Genomic DNA, 21,351 nt, shown 5'->3' with positions numbered 1-21,351 from the left:
ACTACCAAACAACAGCAATTTAGCAGCATCTTTGTTTCTTCCCCTCTACTGCAGAATTTAATCTGCCTAGAGAACTACTGCTTCCTGCATTCCTACTTCCATTTATCCAAATACCCCTTCTTAATGTAACATATTCTTATGAAATCAACATTTAAAAGCCTTGAACCAAGAGATGCTAACATTTAATTATTGCAAAACAGAAGTGAATAGATGGCTGCTTTTCACAACACAATAAAAAGAACTTTTTGTAAAAACAAAACAAAACAAAACATTTTTTAGTCTTTATAAGTTTAAACCCTTTCTTTCTTTAGCTAGAAAATGATGATTGAGACATTTTAAAACTAGAGCTATCCTGTGGAAGTTTTCTTATGACCCAACTTACTTTGAAAGCTTTAATGCAGTTAATAGCATTTCCTTAATGTATGTTTCAGCTTTACATCACTGACTTTATATTCAGTAAAACCTAGAAAATTAACTTTTTATTCATTTTAAAAAACAGCAATTGTGGGGAAAAAAACCACAACAATAAAGCAAGCAATATGTTACTATGAAAAATAAATTGATTGCTTTATTATTTTTTCCTCAAAATTAAATCTCAGTATTTAAATATGTATAAAGTGAACCTAAATCTTACAACTGCAAAACCAATTTTATTGCCCTTGCAATCTAACACATATTTGCTATATGTAATTTGCATTTCCAATTTTGACATGAACAGTTCCATATAACGTTTTCTTGATAATGCAAGAAATATTTCTAGCAAAAACAAAAAATCAATTCTGCTCCTAGGAGTTGATTAATTAAAAAGCAGCAACAAGCCCCCAACCCCCTGCCCACTTTCTGGAAATGGCTTGTTGGCATGGAAACCAGAGCATGCATTACCATTCGGGGTGCTAACAGAATATCATGCCCAACATGAGAACTCAACCAAGGAAAAAGAGAGAGAGCAACGTTTTCATAATGCAGTTACTGAGTTAGTCTAAAAAAATAAATAATAAATCAGCATGGAAATAACAGATTAAGCTCTTAAATGGATCTAAGTTTGTGGTCTGCTCTTTTATACTCATACGGATCTCATTTTGATCAAACAAGAGAATCCTCCTCATGAATTTAATTACTGTCTTACTGAGCCTTAGATTCAGCTCTATTCTTATTGTTGGGGTCTCCAGGCACTGCAATACAAATAAAAGTAACAAAAGGTTTTCAGATTCAGTTTCGGTGAACATTTTTCCTGGCAATGCATCCCTTTGTAAAAGGAAAAACGAAGGAAACAAAAACAAAGACATTCCCTCCCTCCCCTTCAAAAACAGACAAAAAAACACGTATTGTTTTTGCCATATACCCCTAGGACTTGGCTGGGAAGGAGGAATCAGTAGTAATTCTGCTTGTTTTTAGAGAGCACTTCATGAAGGTCTTTTTATTTATTTATAAAGTACACAATTTTCCAGGCAGTTCTTGCCTGGAAAGAAGTTATTTCTTCAGTAAGAAATAGTTTGCAATGCAAATAAAAACTAGTAAATTTTAAGCTGCTAAGACTCTCACAGTAGCTATTATTTGATAGGTGTTCATAGCCGCAAACACCACTTTTGCAAACCCAATTCTTTTTTTTTTCCCCTTAGGTAAAGCTTATTTACCACTCACTCAAAACGCATCTTGTGTCTGAATACCCTAAGGATTTACATTTCTTATAGAGAAGCAGCTCAAAATTTGATGCGAGATTTATATGAGACAGATTTCTCAGTGAAAGTCAGGGAAGTCATGAGGAAAGAAATCCCATGCATATGATGGTGTGAGCACTTCCTTACAGTACTTCATTTTGAACCTGAACACCCAAGAGCACAACCACATCTATCTTCTTGAACTCCTTCAGGGCTACAGAGAAGTGATACACAGAAGCAATTCCAGGTCAGAGCTGACAGGCAGCTGGGGCACACACTAACCCCTCTGAACCTGCAGCATTTTCCTTTGGGCTTAAGAAGCAGCAGCAGCAGCTATATAGTCAGGTTTTCTTTTAAGCACATATGCTGGGATTCTGCTTTCCTCTTCCTCTGACTCACAGTCAGATCAAGGGCAAAGCATAAAAACAATTAATGTTTTTCCATGGCTTCTGGGCCCTAGAAGTTGTCCTTCCTTGTGATACTCTACCTTAAAAACAAAATAATTTCCCTCACCTTGCTTTCATCAAAAACCTAATCTAATGTAACAAAAATAAAACACATAGAAAGATATTAGGAAGGACTCCATATAGATGCTATGCTTCTAATTCCTACAGAAGCAAACATCAGGAGTGGAAGTACAACTTACTCCTTCAGAGCCTCTCATTACCATGTGAACTGAAATTTAAATCCTCACAACATTCTAATCAGACAGCTGGGGATATTTAGATTTATCTGTTTCAGCTTGTGTGATGATTGTTTTCACAGATGTAAGCAATGATGGTATTTCTGCTCTCACATTATACTTGCAGCTATCTTAGTATTGTATTAATAGACTTGCATATGGAGATTAATCCATCCTCTGACAACCATAATCATGGATTAGCTAGTACACATTTACTTATAGGACCACTTTTGCATGCAAACAATACACCATCGCCCATATTTTACCCTCCTACACCACTAAATACTTGGAGAAACAAGTTCAAGACCCTGCTTCTGCATCCTCTCTCATGCTGCTCCAAAACCCTCAGAGTGCCCATCCAGAACTGCATCATAAGAAAAGCATTAATAAACCTGTCCTATGTAGTTCAGATGTCAAGTTGAGGAACCAAAAAAACAAAAGTGCAAATTAAGCTGAAGTTTAAGTTAAAACCAAATCTAAACCTTTCTTCCCACTAAACATTCCCTGCTTTCACCTGAAGTCATTAAAGTCAGAAAGCACAAATACTACATTTAGGGGAAGGAGAAATCTCTCCTCTCCATCCCTGACTTTTTCAGGGCAACTCTCTAACTTTCATTTATACAAATGTAACTCTACAGTCTTTTCAGCAAAGATTAACTTGAATTTTTCAGTATGATTAACTGATAAAAGTTATAAAACAGAATAGTCTCTATTTTTTTAGAATGTAAAAATAGAAATACTATCACATTGGAATCTAATATCAGAGAAAACACAACACAGTTTTGTAGTATTACAAATTTATTTAGTTTCTTTGAAATCATTTTTTCAGCATTGAAAATTTCACACATACAAAAACAACTTTTATGTATTAAATCCAAAGTATGTTTTTTTTTTTTTAAACAGAAGTGCTGTGCTTTTTCTCTTTTTTTTTTTTAAACATCTTATGAACTAAATTCTTCACTTATAAATTTGATAAAAATAAATGATGCACATGTGAAATTCATGTGAATTAACATGTGAAATTTATCTCTTTGGGAAAAAAGTTTTTTTTAAATTGTATCATGAAAGATACTGACCTGAAAAAGGATAAACAATCATACACAAGGCATAAACATTACACAGAGTAATTCAGACATTTTATAAAGAGATCTGAAAAAGTACCTAAAATAGTAATATTTAGTATAAAATTTCAATAATAAAATATTGCTTGTAATAAATAAGAAAATGTGTTTCACTAATACTGTTCTTCCCTTAAAGCTCTCTTGGATGTAACATGATCAGATCTGATCAGAACTTTTTATTTCCTCTGTATAAAGTAGGCAGATTTACAGGCTTCAGGTCATTCCTTGTTAGAAACAATTATCAACAAAACAAAATTTAGTTCAAGGCTCATGCGTCATTATGGGCAAAAAAAAATCCAGAGTGGGAATAGGTCTTACTATAGTTATTTTAGTATCTATGATATTTGCCTATTTTGTTAAAACCAAAGTGGAATAAGACTTCTTATGGATTAGGAATGCAAAGAGCAAGCTGCCCAAGTTTCCTCAAAAGCTTCTAAATATTTGTGTAGCAGTTATCAAAGCCACCAGGGAAAGTTAGCTATACAGGGGATATGAGTTGTATCCCCATTATATGGGGACATTTGTTTTCATTCCTGCACGTCCCATTTGTAGACACGGCAATTTGGAGTAGTTCTTCAGCAACTGCTCAATAGCAATGTGACGGACATTCAGTTCTGAGGCCAAAGAGTCCTTTTCTTGGACTTGCTGTGTCAGCTCCTCAAACACATCTGCAAGAACATCATTAGGTTAATGCACTTCACCACTCTACTTTCATAGGGATAACAAGTAATGGTGAACATTACTATTTAAAAGGCACAGGTATTTAAGTGGCTCACTCATAAGAACACTGTTTAGTTCCAGCACAGCTTGGTATATGCATTGTAAACTGAACGGGATCTCTAGTTTTGTTTTAGGTGACCCAAGTCAAGGTGGAACAATTAGTAACTTGAAATAAAGTTGAATCCAGTGCAAAAAATACATGTATAACAAAAATACATATTAAGTGCAAATCTGTTTCACCCAGTAAGGTTACATAATAAAGCACATAGAAGCTTCTTGCTATATGTAGTGATTGGATGTAAAGTGATCTCAATTCCAAACTTAACTGATAGCAAAGCCATTACAACTTCTTTTTAAACAAGATTTTATTTACCACAAAGCAGCACAAAGGCAAAACAAAGAGTACTGAAAAATTCTCACCCTGGATTTGCTTGAGAAGTTTTTCATTAAGTTGCTTTAACTCTCCGGGAGTCATCGTGTTCACTGTAAGAATAAAATCCATTATCACTTCTAAAGTAACAAACACCTCTAAACAGATTGTCATTTTATCAAATTGTTTTTATTTGCTTTCAAATGATCAACAGGTGTGACAGTAAACTAGAGGCCACATTGTTTATTAGTAATTTTGGAAAGTTTGAAAATTCTCTTATGCTGACATAGACAAGTATCTAGTCCAAAGAAAGCCCCTTCCTTCGCATCAAGAAGATGCAAGCTCAAGCACTCAAAATACAAGTATCTAGAATCAGAATTGCATGTCCCCTTTTAACATTTCTTGGACTTCAGTTCTGACAGCAGAACATGTTTTCCACACTTCCCTGCAAGTACAACCGTTTAATTGCAAGCAAGTGGACAATACTGAAGTGAGTTCTGCTACATTTGCAAGCCCTTAGAAAATTGCTTCTGAACAGACTTTTTATCATGCAGCTACATCTGTTACCTATAAAGTTTTGTGCCTTATGCATATAGAAATACTGTATACAATTTCCATACAGTAACTTGATAAACAATGAAAACAATGAAAAACAATGAAAAAAAATCTTTGTTTGATACAAGCAAAGACTAACATATAAAAAGTTTATTTCTCACTTTCTTCTGTTACATTCCTAGAGAGAACTAAAAGACCCTCTTCATCATTCATAATTCCTCCTATATATAAGGCTATTCTAAGGCATGCACATTGCTCATCCTTGGAGAAAATGCATATTAAACCTTCAAGTAGGGAATTTTGAAAGTATTCTACACAGCTCTCAATCAACAGTAGCAAGCAAGGAAGCAGAGGCCTCCTTCCTAGAAGTCCCTCAACCCAGGTGTGGTGGGCAGAGCTTGGTGCCACATCTACTGCTGAAATGCCCCAGGGCTGGATGGTAAAAACTGACAAGCCTGGCCACCACAGGAAGTTACAGGATGCTGAAACAAACTTTAAGACCTTGTAAATCCTGCCTCTTAGTGCTGCAGCTTAGCAAAACACACTGCACACCACAGGGCAGAGACCATACTGCAATCACACAGCTTTTGTTCAGGGATTTTTGAATGCCAGAAGTTTCTGTATTGTTAATTTTAAAACACAAATTCTGATGAGGCTGATTTTTATTTGCCCAAAAGACTATTCTGTTATGCTAAGCCTTCTCTTCCAATCTTTCTCACATCTTGCAATTGTGGGTTATTAACTTTCTCTTATTATTGCCAAACTAAAGAAGTTGGCAAGAGCTAAGATAGCCTGCTTGTAGCTGCTCACAACATAAGGCCACTTAACAGAGGAACAGTTCCACCTGTTTCCTCCAACAGCCGATTACAGCAGTGCTTCTCCTAACCTTCAACTCAATAGAACAGATTTTCCCACAAATTACCATACTTTAAGTTGATGTTTTTTAATCTCCATGAAAGGTCTGATCAGATTTAATATGGTAATTAATAATTTTAAAAGAACAAAGGAAATAAAATCAATACGTCTTCCCTTCTTTCTATACCCAGAGGTAGGAAGTCACTTTCTATTTCATTATTTTCATCAACATTTCATTAGCTGCAGCAGGTAGGCAGGTTCACACATTTCCCTCCTCTTTGTGTGTATCAGGACAGGTCTGTGTTATGTCCCATAATTCTGATACAGGAATAGAATACTAAATTTAAATAAGTTTTTCTATGCACAGCTGAGGAAATTTAAAAAATACTGACCAAGATATTTACAGTTACATTAGCAACATTTTTTTTTTTAATAGAATATTACGTTGTTACAGTGCTGGTGCTGCAATAAGAATGGACCTAACTTCAGCATACATGGTCCTACTAGATTTTTCTCTTAAATGAACTTTACATAAGCACGAAGTTTCCAAATGAATATCTTACAAGGCAGAAAAGATAAGTAATTTATTTTAACATTATTTAAAACACAAAGCAAAAATGCCTTAAAAGCATATGATGCAGTCATAGCAGAAAGGAAAAAAATGTTATTGTGCTCAAAAAGAGTTTTATGTTCCTTTGTCCTGAGATCAGAGAGATAAATTCAAAGTGACTAACTTCAGTTAGATAACCCCATAAACCAGGTCAAGCTTTCATAATTCCTCTGTTAAATGCTGTCCTGATTTATTTAATTCCAATTTATGACTCCAGAGGACAGGTGGTCAAACAGCACAGCATATCTGGTTTGATTTATGGCACTGCAACTGCTAATTTACAACAAATACAATAAAAAACATCATACATCAGTTAAAATTGTCTTGTAAAGAATGAGAAATAATCAAACTTTACAAGGACAAGTTCTGTTAGTTTATTAAAAATGGGAGTCTAAGGAAACCAATTCCAAATCTTACAGCACCCCTTTCTCTCACTCTCTCATTCCAAATTCTGTTGTTGCCTTTTTTCCATTATCTAAGTTTTCCACTGAACATTTTACTAGCTTTTTCATCTTCTTTCTCAGGTCTTTTGAAATTCAAAAACACTCTCCAATTACTTTCCTCATTTACAAAAGTAAGAGTTAATGTATGCTAGATTAGGACTAAGAACTGTTTAGAAGCATCAAGGTAACTGTACGGATCTCTAGGATCTTGCACTTGACACATCTTATGTAACTTGATTCCAAAGATTCCAATAACCTAGATGTATGTCTGAAGACTCTTCCTGTCACTTTTCCTGAAATAACAGGAAAACTTATTTTTTCTTATGCTCAACAAGCAGAAAACAAACGAAACTAGAAGTGCACGTGGAGAGTCTGCTGCTTTTAAGAATGTTTAATTCTGTACATTGCTTCACAAGTTTGCTCTGTTACTTTACCTCTAGTTTCCCCTATTGTTTAAGGCAGCTCCGTCCAAAAGGTAACTCAAGACACTATTGATGTTCAACAAGATGGTTGCTTTCAGGAGTCTAATAGTCTGCACAAGCACAGTGTGACTGTCATGACTGACGTATTAAAGACAGACTGCAGTCAAATGTATCTTTTCTTTAAAACATAAATTAGACAGGCCGTGTATTGCTTTGTTGTATAACTATCAGGGAAGTTAAAAAAAAAAAATACGAAAATGAACAAAAACCCACTTCTCCACCCACGAAAACTATCTACTTAACTACGTAACCACATTTTTCCACAGATTTTACAGTAATTCTAAACTGTTAAAAGATGCATTTCTGTCTGTGAATTAATGCCTTGTGGTAACATATAGTGGTCAAGGGATATTTCAGGAGATGCCCCCCACTTGTGAGGCTGCATGTAAATAGATAGATACACACTTACATTCTTCCCTGCTGTAATGAGGATGCCTGTGATGAGGAACACTAGTGCATGAATCACTTTCAGCTTTTTCGGGTTTCTGGGCTTGGCTGTGATTAGACCACAAAACACTGTTGCAGCAGAACGTAGCACCTGTTTCTTGTAACATACCAAGTCTGAAATCAGAGGATTCTCTTTGTTCTAAAAGACTTTGTGAGCAGCTTGAGATGTTTCCGGAATTTCCATCTATCCATTTTGCAGAGTATCTAGGTACTGGGGAGTCAAACTGCGGCAGTAATTTCCTATCAGTCTGATGTCTGAAGTTAAAAAATGGATGTTGGGATGTTTTTGAGCTTTCAGAATCAGAGTCTAAATCCTTGTTTTGTGCATACTGTATGATCCAGTTAATTTTTTTGCTCAAGATATTTTTTACTTCTGCATATGTACTTTTAGAGAGCTTTGACCGTGGACAGTCCTGATTTGCTATTAAGTGGAATTTTTCAAAGCAGTCTCTGTGGCCCCTTAAAGATCTTGTATGTAGAAGATCCGACTTTGGTACTCCTGTAAAGACAATAAAAAAAAAGCAGAGCTCACTTACTGTTTATTCAAACTAATTTTTCAAAACCTTTACTCACAAGCAACCAATAAAACAAAACATTTACTGATGCTTTCATATTAATAGTCCCATCACTGAAGTAAGCCTGGTATGTGATGATAACCTAAATGATCTGAAATACCACCCAATCTCAAATCCTTCACACTAGTAATCTCTAGTGCAGGACTCAGACTTACAGGTTACCTCCATGTGCCTCCTATGTGATAACACAGATTAAGCATGCTGCCAGCCGCACGTATATTGGATGAAACAGACATTTATAATTTGCCCTAAGTAACTCTAACTACGTATCAGACATTTCCACTGAACAATAGCAAAGAGCATTCTGTTAACAGCCATTCATGCTCTCGCCTTCTATGTATAATGTTATGAGCCATTTGGTCCACCAATACTGCAGCGCCCAGGTTTTGTCAAGTACTTAAACATAATTCAGACTTCGGTCACAGTTTATTATTTTGCAGGAGTACAAGCCTGTAGCCCAGGTTGAGAATTGAGTTCTAGCACTGTCTACGTTTGCCAACATTATATTGTCTGGAAATTAATTCCATGTAATATGGATGCTTGTTCTCCTCTTTGCTTGTCCTCCTTCAAAGACTATTTAAATAACTACAGCAGGTAATTTACTGAAACCTCAAAGTAATTGATAGTGATTGACATTGTAAAAAGGAACACAATCTGTGAAGATCAACAGTTGTTCAGACAGATGGCATGAGAAATTACTATTTCATAAAGTGAATAGTACTCCACTACAAAATAACTTTTCAGCTTCAGTGGATACTTATTTTTGTTCAGATTTACCTATGCAGTAGATTCAGTATCCGAGTTCAGAATACTGAGCAGTCTGGCTTACCTCAGTCAGTACACTACCTGGGAAGGTCCCAATGTGAACAAAAAATTATGTAACACAATTATGTCCCTGATTACAACAAGAAGCATTTCTGAGAACCACTATTTGAAGGTGCCCAATGCTTACTGATGTCTTCAAAGGTAAGATTCTTAATATTAAGTCCTGAAAACAAATCCAAGCACTTTATTTTGAATCTCTCACGTAGCAGTAACTGATGTTCCGTATTTGGGAGGTAAAACAGGGAGATGAGCCATTACAATTTTTCTTTATTTTCTACTCTCTAGACATCAGTGAAACTCAGGAGTGCTACTGAGTTACTGAGGCCTTGTTTGTAAGAGCGTACATACAATTTATAGGTCAAAATGACAAGAATGGGCAATGAAAGATGACGACAGTGAAATTTATTTTGTGCTCAGCAGCAGAGGATAAAGGTAAAGTCATGAAAACAGGTACTCCTTCTGTCCAGGAACTAAGTATTGAAGCAAACAAAAAAACAAATCCTAGCCAGAGGCAGTTTTCAAGAAGGAAACAAAATACAAAGTACAGGTGTCATCTCTATAGCTATAAAATCAAGATCCTTACCCAGCACCTCAAAAATCTTTCAACCTCTTTCAGCAAATAACCATCCACTAATCCACTACCTTTTCTTAGCTCTAAGTGATCTGTCTGCTTGCAATGACTATTTTCCCCTCTCTCCCTCCAAAAAATTTAAAATAATAACAAAAACAAAAAACATTCCCAGTGAAAACAAGGAAAGGCAAATCATTTATCTTCAGAGCTTATCAGTATGATTATAGCAAGTCTGTTTAACTTGGGTAGTATGATATAAACTAAATCATTAAGCCATGAAGAAACAGAAAACACTGTCAACTGAAGTTGTGAGACAGTCACATTTCAAACTTGACAAAAACTAATTTGTTCAATGCTCTTTGCTTTACCCAAGTGATTCTTTGTACTTTTTGTTGTTGTTTGGTTTAAACTTACAGAAAACTTCAACAGATTGGAAGGAAAAAGTCTTGTACAATTTTCCATAAAGTAGCTCTCAGGAACCAACTTAATTTCATCGCAAGATGAATGAATGAAGCCAATGTCTTCTAGTGACAGGACAGAGAAATCCCACCTAAAGCAAATACTTGAAGATTTGGTTAAAGATACGAAAAGGAACCACAGGAAGCACAGTTAAGGATGGCTGGGGCAAACACAGTTTTGCACAGACTGATTCTAGCTCCTGGCTCTTAACAGGTTCTACCACCTGTTTTACTTCTACCCTTCTCCCAGCCCACCATCCTCCCAAAACTGGGGGAAGAACTACAACACTGTTTTTATTAAAAATACAAGAACAGAGTCTTGCTAGTTCAGTGAAATACTCCCAGCACTAGTTCTGAGGCATAGCCTCTTGCGTTTAGCTCCTCTGTCTGGCATGGCTGTAGAAGCAGGTCAGGCTACGCTTCCTCGTGTATGCACACTATCACTTCTGAGGCAATCACAAAAGAAACACTTGCACAACAAATGACAGAATACTGCAGCTTCACTTAAAATACGTTAAAAAAAAAAAAAAAAAATAGATCTGAGGCTTTCTGCCTTTTTATTTCCATTACAGTAACACATTACTTGTCCAGAAACAAGTTCTAATCAGCATTAGAGCAAACAAATTTATAAATGTTGTTCTTTTAAAATGCTCTCTTTGATTTTTGGACATTAGGATTTACACATTAAATGGTGAATGTGTGAAAATAAACTAGTAAGTACTAATAATCAATTGACAGACTATGATATCTTCTTTTCACAAAACAGCAGAAAGGCAAATAAGAAACAGGAGTACAATGAAAAAAAACATTCTAAAAGAATATTAAATATTTTTTAAAATTGGATACTGAATACACAAAACTGAATGTGCACTCATAGTCAAGCACAGGTAAAAACCTTGAGCTCCAATATAGAATTTTTGAAGCCAAATACACGAGCTCTGTGGTCTTAAAATAGTTTACGGGGCTGCTAATGATATAGAAGTATCAAAAGCTTCTCTGAAGTTATTTTCAGAACACTTACAGATATGAAACACTCATTTGAACAAAGTATGTTGCACTACATAGAGTTTTCATATATTGGTCTAAGAAGCCCTATCCTGATAATTTTTTAATAGAACACTCCAAACACATTTATTCAGAGGTTGACCCTTCAGAAGACAAAAGCAGAGAATCCCAGCCTAGATTAGGTGCTGACAAACCCCAGCAAATTCTACTAGAAAGTGTATAGGAAATCCTAGAGTAGAAATGCAGCTGGCTAAGGGACACAGATCAGGTTCCAAGGCTCACACACTTCATCTTCACTGCAGATGTTAAACAATTCTCTATTGCTGTGAATCTTGCTTTCAGCAAAATAGAGGACTATTGTATGAATAAAACAACAACAGGAAGAAAAAACCCCCACACCACTGAAAGTCTCAGCATTCTTTAATTGAACCATTTTCTAGGCATGACCTCTTCTTTTTCAGAGGGTGTAAGAGTACTCAAAATAGAAAACACACAATTATCAGTCATACAGAACAAGAGAAAACATAGCATGGCTTTATGAAGCCCCATCTGATTTTTATGTCTCTGACATGAACTTAAAGCAATTTAGCAGTCTCTCCTACTGTTAAGTTTATCTTCCATTAGAGTTTTGAGCGTCGTTAACTTTCCCACTCCAGAGACATGCTGCTCAAAGAAATGAACTTTTCAGAATTCAGTAATAACAGTTGCTAATTTCAGGCACACCTATTATAGAAGAAAAAAAACATTCCTTCAGAAGTTTTAAGTTTTGCTATTTATAAGCCACAGGATACTAGCCATAACAGCATTATTTCCAAACATGGGGCCAGTTATTACAAAAACTTCCGATCTACAAGAATAAAAATCCCATCCCAAATCAGAATTTACAACCACCCTCTCCTCTTAGAAGTTAGAACCCTGGAGTTCCATCTAGATGTTCTTCAATAAAATAAGGAACAGCAAACTTACAGAAGTGGTTTGGAAGTTGTCTTTAGGCTAGCAGAATTGCTTCATCTTTCACCTGGTATGAGTTTCTATGTTAACAAACACAATCAATCAAAAACAATCCTCTCTGCTGTACTAAGGTGACAGTCCCTTCCCATACAGAGGATATGCATAACATCTGCCACTACCATTTTAGAATTTTATCCCAAGATCTGAGGATTCACAGTAGCTGCTGTGCCAGCACAAACTAGCAATAACCTACCAGAATTACAGCAACTAAGAGTACTTTCCTTTGACATAAGTCCTTCTGTTCCGGGCAATACCATCAGCTTTATGAGGCAGAAAAGATGCTTATTTCTTTTTACTAAGAAGTAATACTCCATATTTTTCTTCATCACCACTTCAGAAAATCTACCACCTGGTAAACTGACATGGATTAAATGACACAAAGATAATTCAATTTTAGAGGATAGACTACTTTATTTAACACTATGAACACAGAGACAAATAAAACAAAGTAAGACTTCTGTACTTCACAACGAGTAGTATCACAGTGTGGATGTATGACTACTGTCTATCAGTCAGTTCTTGGGATTTTCACAGGATGCACTGGCTTTAACTTCCTGAAACATTCCAGTTACTGTTCTCCCCAGCTGTCTTCTGTGACTACACAGTACTGCTCTTGAAACACCAATGCTTTAACTGGCCTCTGAAACGGCCCCTGAACAACTGCTCACCTCCATTGAAAACATTAAGATCAGACAAGCTCAATTTTGATTTTTTCTTGCATGCAGGACTAGGACATGCGAAACGAAAGGAAATGCTTCCCAAGATGTTGTTTCATGGACATAAACATTCATGTCCATCTACAAGTCAGATCACTCAGACTGCTGTAAGAGGAGGGCTCCTGCCCCAAGACCTATTCAAAATGCATTAAATAAAACCAGCCCATGGCAAACTGTGACAGCAAGTCACTCTCACATCTAAATGACAAGGGGTGGGGAGACCTGTTATTCTTCAGTTGTACAATTCTGCCAACACTGAAAAATGGGGCCATTATAGACTTATCTCCAATACATCTGCCTCACAGGACTTAAAGCCAAATGCTATTTTCAAGTGTATGCATGCAGTTTCATTTAAGTCTTCTGATTTGTTAGATTAGCTGGAAGGAAAAATGCCAGTGCCATTCATTAAATTCCAAAAGCAGACAACCAGTAATGACTAGATATTATCTTTTTTTCATAAATTAAAATTCTCTCTTCATTTTTGTTTGATAAAGCCAGTGCTCCCCATTTATCAAGTGTGTAATCAAGACCTCCCATTACATTTCTATCAACTTACATGTACTTTGCCACATAGCAAACATCCTATATAGGACAACATAAATCCAACTGAGCCTTTAAGCATATTTTCAAAACTCACATTCCCTATAAGCTACTATCTAGGAAGAGATTTTTCTATTACATGAGATGAGTTGATGCATTCTGCAGAAAACTTTACTACAGAAACTATGCCAGAGATGTTTCACTTTATAAGAGAAATCTACTAAGCTGACCTAGAAGAGAATGGAAGCCATGAGACAGTATTTCTGTATTCGGGATGATGCCAAAGTAACATTACCTGCTCATATTACATACTTGCATGTACAAACTTCCCTAAGTTAAGAGAGTTCAAAAACAGTTTTAGGACTAGCCACACAGCTATATTTACTCGGCAATACTTGTATGGCACTCAAAGGATTAAGAACAGCATCTCCAACCATGTTTGAACTTGAACTCATAGCTAAGAGGTTTACTGGAAGCTGCAGCTAGTTCCACAAGTCCATTCAAGTTGCAGAAATGAGTCATGCCCCTGGACCATAAATGCTACCTTAAAACAAGTTTTCATCTGTCTACCCTAAAGGACAATGATGAAAGTTTTTAGCTTTTTTTGCCAGAATAACAAGTTATTTGTTATTTTATTAGCATTTAAAAAAGATGTATTTTAGAACAGAATGAAAGTAAGACAGCAGTTTGCACCTAATTTATTTCAGTAAGATATTCTTCCATATTTCAGCAAGATATTCTTCTATACAGCATAGAGGGGAAAAAAATGTGAGTACTTGCAACTTTTAAGAACAAAACCACATTTTTCAAAGATGAACACTGAGAATGAAGAATAAGAATATTACACAAGATTTTATAGACCTTAAAATACAAAAAAGCTAAGACAGACTAGTTTATAGCACCTTTGCCTCAATCTTGAGACCAGAATGCACTAGATCTTATGCTGAAATTGCTTAAGATGCTGTGAGTCTCTCCACACTTTAAAGGATCATGGAAACGTAACTATACTTAACATTAACCAGTGTAACTACTGTGTTATCTACTCCCTACATCCTCTTTCATATTAGAAGGCCTGCAATATAGATTTTGGTTTCAACTCCTGTCATTTACAATTCAGCTGTTTTTCACCTCTAAACACAAAAGGAAGCAAGCCGGTTTACTTGTCAGTTAGTATTCTCCAAGATGTTATCATAGTCAGCAGCGACAGATAAGCAAAACAGTACATAAAAATCAGCTCAAACAAACAGATTTTTCCCATCCATTATAGTTTAATTTCTCTTACGAACCCCAAACTGACACTTTTTAAACAATCCTGCCTTATGACATGCTAGCATAAAACAGGGTAAGATAAATACACCATTTATGACAAATAATGAAAATTAAACTGTGATTATTACAAAGTTTGAAATTTTTCAGAGCCGAGTGTGATGTCTGCACAAATACATTTGGGTATTAAGCTTCCAAAGCTGGGATTTCCCCACACATTGTTTGGAGGATCACAGAGCGTGCATCAATGAGGGACACATCCATGTTGCACAACATGTTACCATGTAGAGGTATCTGAAGAACCCCGAGCAGCCCCACAGGCAGCACGACTGCCCAGCACTCCAGGCACCTCTCCATGCTGTGCAAAATGTGGACTAGGTGGCTACATCCTTCTAGCAGGAGGAGCACAGCACAAGCAGGTATAGTCACGTGGAAACCTGGAAACAGAAACTCCTGCAATTGGCATCTCAAAGCAGATTGTAGGGACACCATTAATAGGTGTTTTTGTTTATATCTATATACAAACACAAGAAATAAGTGTGTCTGTATTCCACCACCATAATCCAGTCTGCACTTCTAACTTCAGATCTGTTGTTAGTATTATGTATTTACTATCATGGTCCACTTAATCACTTTTGCATGCTACAATGAAATGGTTCTTGAGAAGAAACTGGTCTCAAACAGAGATACAACACATCATTTCCTGGCTTATGCAATCTACTTAAACATGAATTTAAACCATTTCCTGTTCCAATGGTTGATTACTACTGTTGCACCTACTCAGAAAAACAAAACAGTACATAACAATCCCTGACATTCACTTTGCCTGTACAGGGCATACAGAAGCCAACATCCAATTCCAGCAGACCCACACCACCTGTATATTCTAAACTCTATCTACAACTTTAAAACTGCTGTACAGAACCAGCTTTGTTTCCCAGAGCATTGGATTTATGTATCTTAAAGTCTAAGCAATTATGTTAGTATCCTAACATCCTAAGTCACCTGATCACCATCCTTCTGGCTAGTTTGGGAATAAATGAGGTATTTACGCGTATTTTAATTCATTCGATTTCCCTGAGCATGAATCCTCAAACTAAATGAGCTGAAAGGGCAACCACAATAGACAGAAACACTGCCCTTTTGTCCCCCCCATTCTTTAGACTGAAAAACAGCAGAAGCATTGCTAAACTCTCCTCTACAGCCATCTCTCCCTGTTCCTCAACAATAGTTGATGACAAGTAATAGGAGACTGTTTAAACCTGCATCTTGGCTTTCTGTTTATTCTGTATACCCGTTCTCCCTTTTCTCCTTATTTTGCTAACAATCTTCCAGTTAACTTTAGAGAAATGGGCCCTACAATCCATACACACCACTCCTGAATAAATTCAGTGACAGACATCACAGCTGAACTCCAAGCTGCAATCAAACCAACAGTTTATGTGAATTAACTATACCACCAAATCTTAGCCTAAACTATAATTTTATCTCTTTAAACATTATAAATCTAGTATTCAAAAACAATTTATTACAGAGACAATATTTCTGATTGAAAACCAGAATTTTCATAGTAACAGAGCTAGCTTTCCTTGTTCAGTAACTCAATGATTACTTAGCTAATGCAGACCACAGACTAAGCTTTCTGTGCAGGAGCCTGTATAAAAGGATTGGAAAAAGAACTTGAATGTTTATTTCAATTATGCATCATTACTAAGCTATTGTCCAACCATAATAAAGGTTACAAAAAAACACAAAGCATCAGGAAAGTAAAGGCTGAGATACATCACAGTACTGATCCAGGAGGAAGCCTGTTCAGTCATTACACACTGGGATGTTCTTAGATTTGTTTCTAAATACTCATCTTACTTAACCAGGACAATCAAGGACATCACCATCTACACACAAACTTTTACAACTTTTACTCACAGATGTCCAAAATACAGACTTACACCAGTAGTTATCTACATGTATAATGTGCAGCTATGTACTATATTTTGTTTTGGAGACTGTGCAATTTGTTGTACAGTACATTTTGTTTATATACCTTTGAGAAAGTCTGCTTTATATGGGGTTTAAGCAGCTAAGTTTTGGCTTAGGTTCGTTTCATGTGTCTGGATTTACCACAGACAGGTTTAAAGAACCAGATACTGGCAGGAATGGAAACAGAATTTTCTCATTGGTTTCACTAAAGCACTAGAATACTAAATCCTTTTGAACAAGGAAACTGAGGAAATGACTTCCAGAATTTTATACATTATACAGAAATTAACACTGGCTGCTGCAAACAGCAGGAATACTTCAGCTCCTGCAATATCCCTTGATGCACACCAATACAAAAAAGAAGCAATCCTTAAGCAGTATCCTAGCTGTTGCATGAACATGAAATAACCTGTTTCACTTCCTGAATCACTTAAAAACATACCTGAACAACAAATATATATATATATGTTTTAATTTCCTGCATTTTTAAATATGATTTCAAAAAAACTATTAGCAAGAATGACACTTATTCTTATGTGTGGGATAGATAGCACATTTACAGAGTTAACACAACTTACAGTCAGTTGATTCTGTGCAACAAGTCATTATGTGAAGTTTCTTACAATATAAGCAGCAAGTTGGTATGAAAATATGCAGTATAATACTCAGAGTTACTATGAATTTTCTGTTTCATTCCCTACCCAGGGCTCTCAAAATACTGCTCTTCTAGATACATATAAATCATTCTTTTTGTTATAGGAAAATACAGGAGATGAATGTAACAGATGTGCCAGAAGTAGAAGGAATGTGACCCTGGATACGGTAAAGAACTGGCTCATACAGTGTTCAGCTAAAAATTCTTTTAAAGATTCTTTCTAAAGTCACTTACACAGCCTCTGCTGATCTTAAGCCTCCTCTCCCTATAAAAGTAACAGTACATCTTTTCAAAGAAGAGCACATAAGACAGAATATCAGAAATTGTGGTATTTTGATGCTGCAATGACCAAGATATTAATACTTTTCTTTAACTATGCAAAATAAATTAAGAACGTAATGGCCTCAATTTCAGGTGAGCTTTCATCAGTATTCTGTTCAAGTTGTCTTTTTTTAAATTAAGTGAAAATCTGGGAGATTATGCAGACTATACTGCTGCACACACTACGCCTTTGCTATTATCAAGTCTATTTAGAATTCTGAAAAATAAATATAACATGGTTCCAGCTAAAAACCATGATCATTTTGTAAAGTAATATCCATTACAAGAAACTTTGACAAGTCCATAGCTTTTCAAACAGAGCACAAATAGCTCTGTTTAAATAGCTCCAGCAATGTTTAATGCATTTTTTTTTATTTTTTTCACAACTTCCACTACAAAAATAGATTCTGAATCTAACTGGCTTACTTAATTCTAACAATAGCAACACATTTTTTTTCTAATTAAAGAGTCTACAGAAAGAAGCGTCTTAACTCTGGTGCAAACCTATCATTTGAAAACAGGAAGCAAATTAAAGCACACTGACATCTTGGTTTAGGTTAGACAGCTGCTCAGAGTTTTCTATGATAAAGTGGAGGTATACAAGCATGTCTCTTCTAAACAAAAGCAAGACTACTACTCAAGCATGAATGCATTGTTCATATTAAAATATATATCACCTCTATTAGTAAATGCCTTAAAGATACTTTTTTTTTTTTAATTAAACCCCCAACTTTTAATTAAAAGACAAAGTACAGGGTCAATATTTGAAAGGAATTCCAATTTGCTAATATATTTTTCAAGTTTCTGTGAGGTGATAACACAATTCTATTACTTACACGTGCATTAAAAGTAAGATGCTCAATAGAAGCAGCATATTGAACGTAACACTTATAGTCCCCTGTCTTCCAGACAGTCTTATACTTGTGTTTCAGAATAAGAAACTAGACCACTCACTGGGCACCGTGCTTATATCTCACAGTACTCCCCCTCAGAAAGACTCAATCAGACTTTCAGTGTACTCTCACATATATCAAACAAACCATATCCTGTTATCTGTCACCAAGAAATGAGAATATTCACATTACAGCTTTAAGATCTTCACGTTCAACTGCCTCGTACCAGTTTAGATTACTCTAGGTGGTCACCCGCATACAGAACTGGCAAACGCCAAAAGAACTGGTTGTTTAAGGAGGAACAACTTACTTTGTTGTCCAAAAAAAATCAAGAGACAATGTTTATGCATTAAAAGAAAATACAAAACAAAACATACCTTATCTGACTTAAAAAAGGAAATCTCTGTTCTATTCTGTTCATTCATGCCTGCCACTTACTTCAGACATGAAGACAAGGAGCAAGATAGGCAAATTTGTTGGTCTCCTGGTTTCAGCTAGAACAGAGTTAATTTTCTTCCTAGTAGCTGGTAGAATGCTATGTTTTGGCTTAGGATGAGAAGAGTGCTGATAACACCCCAATGTTTTAATTGTTGCAGAACAATGCTTATACCAAGCCAAGGATATCTCAGCTTCTTGCTCTGTCCTGCCAACAGGCAGGCTGGGGGTGCAGTAAGAGCTGGGAGGGGACAGACACAGGACAGGTGACCCAAACTAGCCAAAGACGTATTCCATACCATCTGACGTCATGCTAAACAATATATAGGGGTGGCTAGCCGGGGGAGGGGGCCGGACTGCTCGGGGTTAGGCTGGGCATCGGTCAGCGGGTGGTGAGCAATTGCATTGTGCATCACTTGTTTGTACATATTATTATTATTATTAGTATTATCATCATTGTATTATTATCATTATTATTATTATTATTTTGTGTTATTAAACTGTTTTTATCTCAACTCACGGGCTTCACTTTCCATCTCTCTCCCCCGTCCCAGAGAGGGAGGGGGGAGGGTGAGCGAACGGCTGCGTGGTGTTTAGCTGCTGACCGGGTTAAACCACGACAGTTGGGAAAATGAGGCTTCATGCTCCAGAAGCATACAAGTTTTTACTCAATCCATACTGTTCTGGAGGCCAGTGACAACACAAGATCAGTCTTTAAGAAACCAAACTCCTACTTTACGCTCTGCAAATTTTAAGGAAGTTCGACTATGAATCCAGTCTTTATCACGCTGCATGTATTACCGTCTTATGAAAGCACTAAACAGACCTCTGATTATTTTTACTTCAAAGGAGACACTAATCTGCTTCCAAGAACAACTTTGCTTTGAAATTCACAGTGTAAGTTTCATATATAACCCACTCTGATCACTGAGCAAAAGATTTTGAATAAAGGCAGCATAGGCGCCCCTTTCTATCAGGACAGACCCCGGGGCTCAGCACCAGAAGGTAAAGCACCGCGGGGCTACAGAAGCTGGTGAAACACGAGCACACCCTCACACCCGACGGCAGCGGGTGCTCTCTTAGAAAGCCTAGGAGAACCACGCCGGCTGGAAACCTAACGAGCCGCCGGGCTCCGCAGCAAAACTTCTGCACGCGGCGTGCTCCCCACCCCGAGCTTCACCCGGGTCGCGCAGCCCCAGAGAGCCCCGGGAGCACCCCCCGCTACCTTCGATGTTGAGCTCGAAGCAGACGTGGCAGAAGGACAGCGTCTCCCTCTCGGTGCCCAGCTTGCAGACGCTGCACACGTTGTCGTCGTCCAGGTCGATGCTGACGAACTGCTCCTCGTTCATCCTGACCCTGAGGCGGGGGGGGGGCGACACGCGAGCCGTTAACAACGGCCGCCGCGCGAAACAACGGCATAACCCCCGCCCCCCCGGCAGGCAGCGTCCCGGACAAGTTTCTTCCGCGGGGCGCGGCCGCGACGGGGCCGGGACCCCCACGGGGCGAGCCCCGAGCCCGCAGCCCCCAGCCCCGCGTCCCCCCTCAGCTCAGCTCAGCTCAGCTCAGCTCAGCTCAGCTCAGCTCAGCCCAGCCCAGCCCAGCCCAGCCCAGCCCAGCCCAGCCCTGCTCACCGCCGCGCTCCAACACCGCCGCCCGCCCGCTGCCGCTGCCGGTGCCCCGCTATTGTCCGCCCCCACGGCGCCGCCCGCCGCTTCCGGACGACACCAAGGGCTCGGGCGGGACGGGGAGGGAGGGGCGGGACGAGGCGGCCGCCCGGCCTGCGAGCGGCTGCACCGGCAGAGAGCGCCCCTGCCCGCCGCCGCCGCTTGGGCTCGCCCAGGGCCTGTGTGTGTGTGTGTGGGGGGGGGGGGGGGGGGGGGGGGGGGTTGGTGAGCGTGTGGTGGCGATGGTGTTTTACCATAATTCTGAGGAAAATAATAAAAAATTGGTCCCTGGGGATTGCTGTTGCCTCACACTCCTTGTGCCTATGGAGGGAGGGAGGGAAGGAGAAAGTTCCCTGACAACACGGCTGGGAGTTGTGACCGGAGCGTGCCGGGGACACGGCCAGCGCTGGGGCCGCCAGTGTGCGTGCTGGGCGTGCTGGCAAGCCCCAGGTACTGCTGTGGAAAGTAAAACCACGGCAGCTCTGCTCGCGAA

General features: G+C 38.0%; 1 protein-coding gene across 1 annotated transcript; it reads right to left on the bottom strand.

Moving 5' to 3' along the window:
* Positions 1-3,377: 3,377 nt before the first annotated feature.
* C1H21orf91 (chromosome 1 C21orf91 homolog) lies at positions 3,378-20,876 on the bottom strand. The gene is made up of 5 exons (XM_032208290.1): positions 20,826-20,876; positions 20,420-20,550; positions 7,906-8,442; positions 4,602-4,664; positions 3,378-4,129 (listed from the first exon to the last, which is right to left on the bottom strand). The coding sequence occupies exons 2-5, from the start codon at positions 20,541-20,543 to the stop codon at positions 3,969-3,971; spliced, it is 885 nt and encodes a 294-aa protein (XP_032064181.1). The 5' UTR covers positions 20,544-20,550; positions 20,826-20,876; the 3' UTR covers positions 3,378-3,968.
* Between the last annotated feature and the right edge of the window lie 475 nt (positions 20,877-21,351).

Source organism: Aythya fuligula, chromosome 1 (assembly GCF_009819795.1).
Source record: "Aythya fuligula isolate bAytFul2 chromosome 1, bAytFul2.pri, whole genome shotgun sequence".
NCBI classification, from domain to species: Eukaryota; Metazoa; Chordata; class Aves; order Anseriformes; family Anatidae; genus Aythya; species Aythya fuligula.
The sequence above is the reverse complement of the archived record's forward strand: the minus strand, read 5'-3'. Positions and strand labels throughout refer to the sequence as shown.

Excerpts from the sequence above, each read along its gene's own strand:
- C1H21orf91 (XM_032208290.1), bottom strand. The coding sequence starts at position 20,543 with ATGAACGAGGAGCAGTTCGTCAGCATCGACCTGGACGACGACAACGTG. Across the intron at positions 8,443-20,419 it reads CTTCGAGCTCAACATCGAAG|GAGTACCAAAGTCGGATCTT; the intron begins GTAGCGGGGGGT and ends TTGTCTTTACAG. Across the intron at positions 4,130-4,601 it reads ACTTCTCAAGCAAATCCAGG|ATGTGTTTGAGGAGCTGACA; the intron begins GTGAGAATTTTT and ends ATGTTCTTGCAG.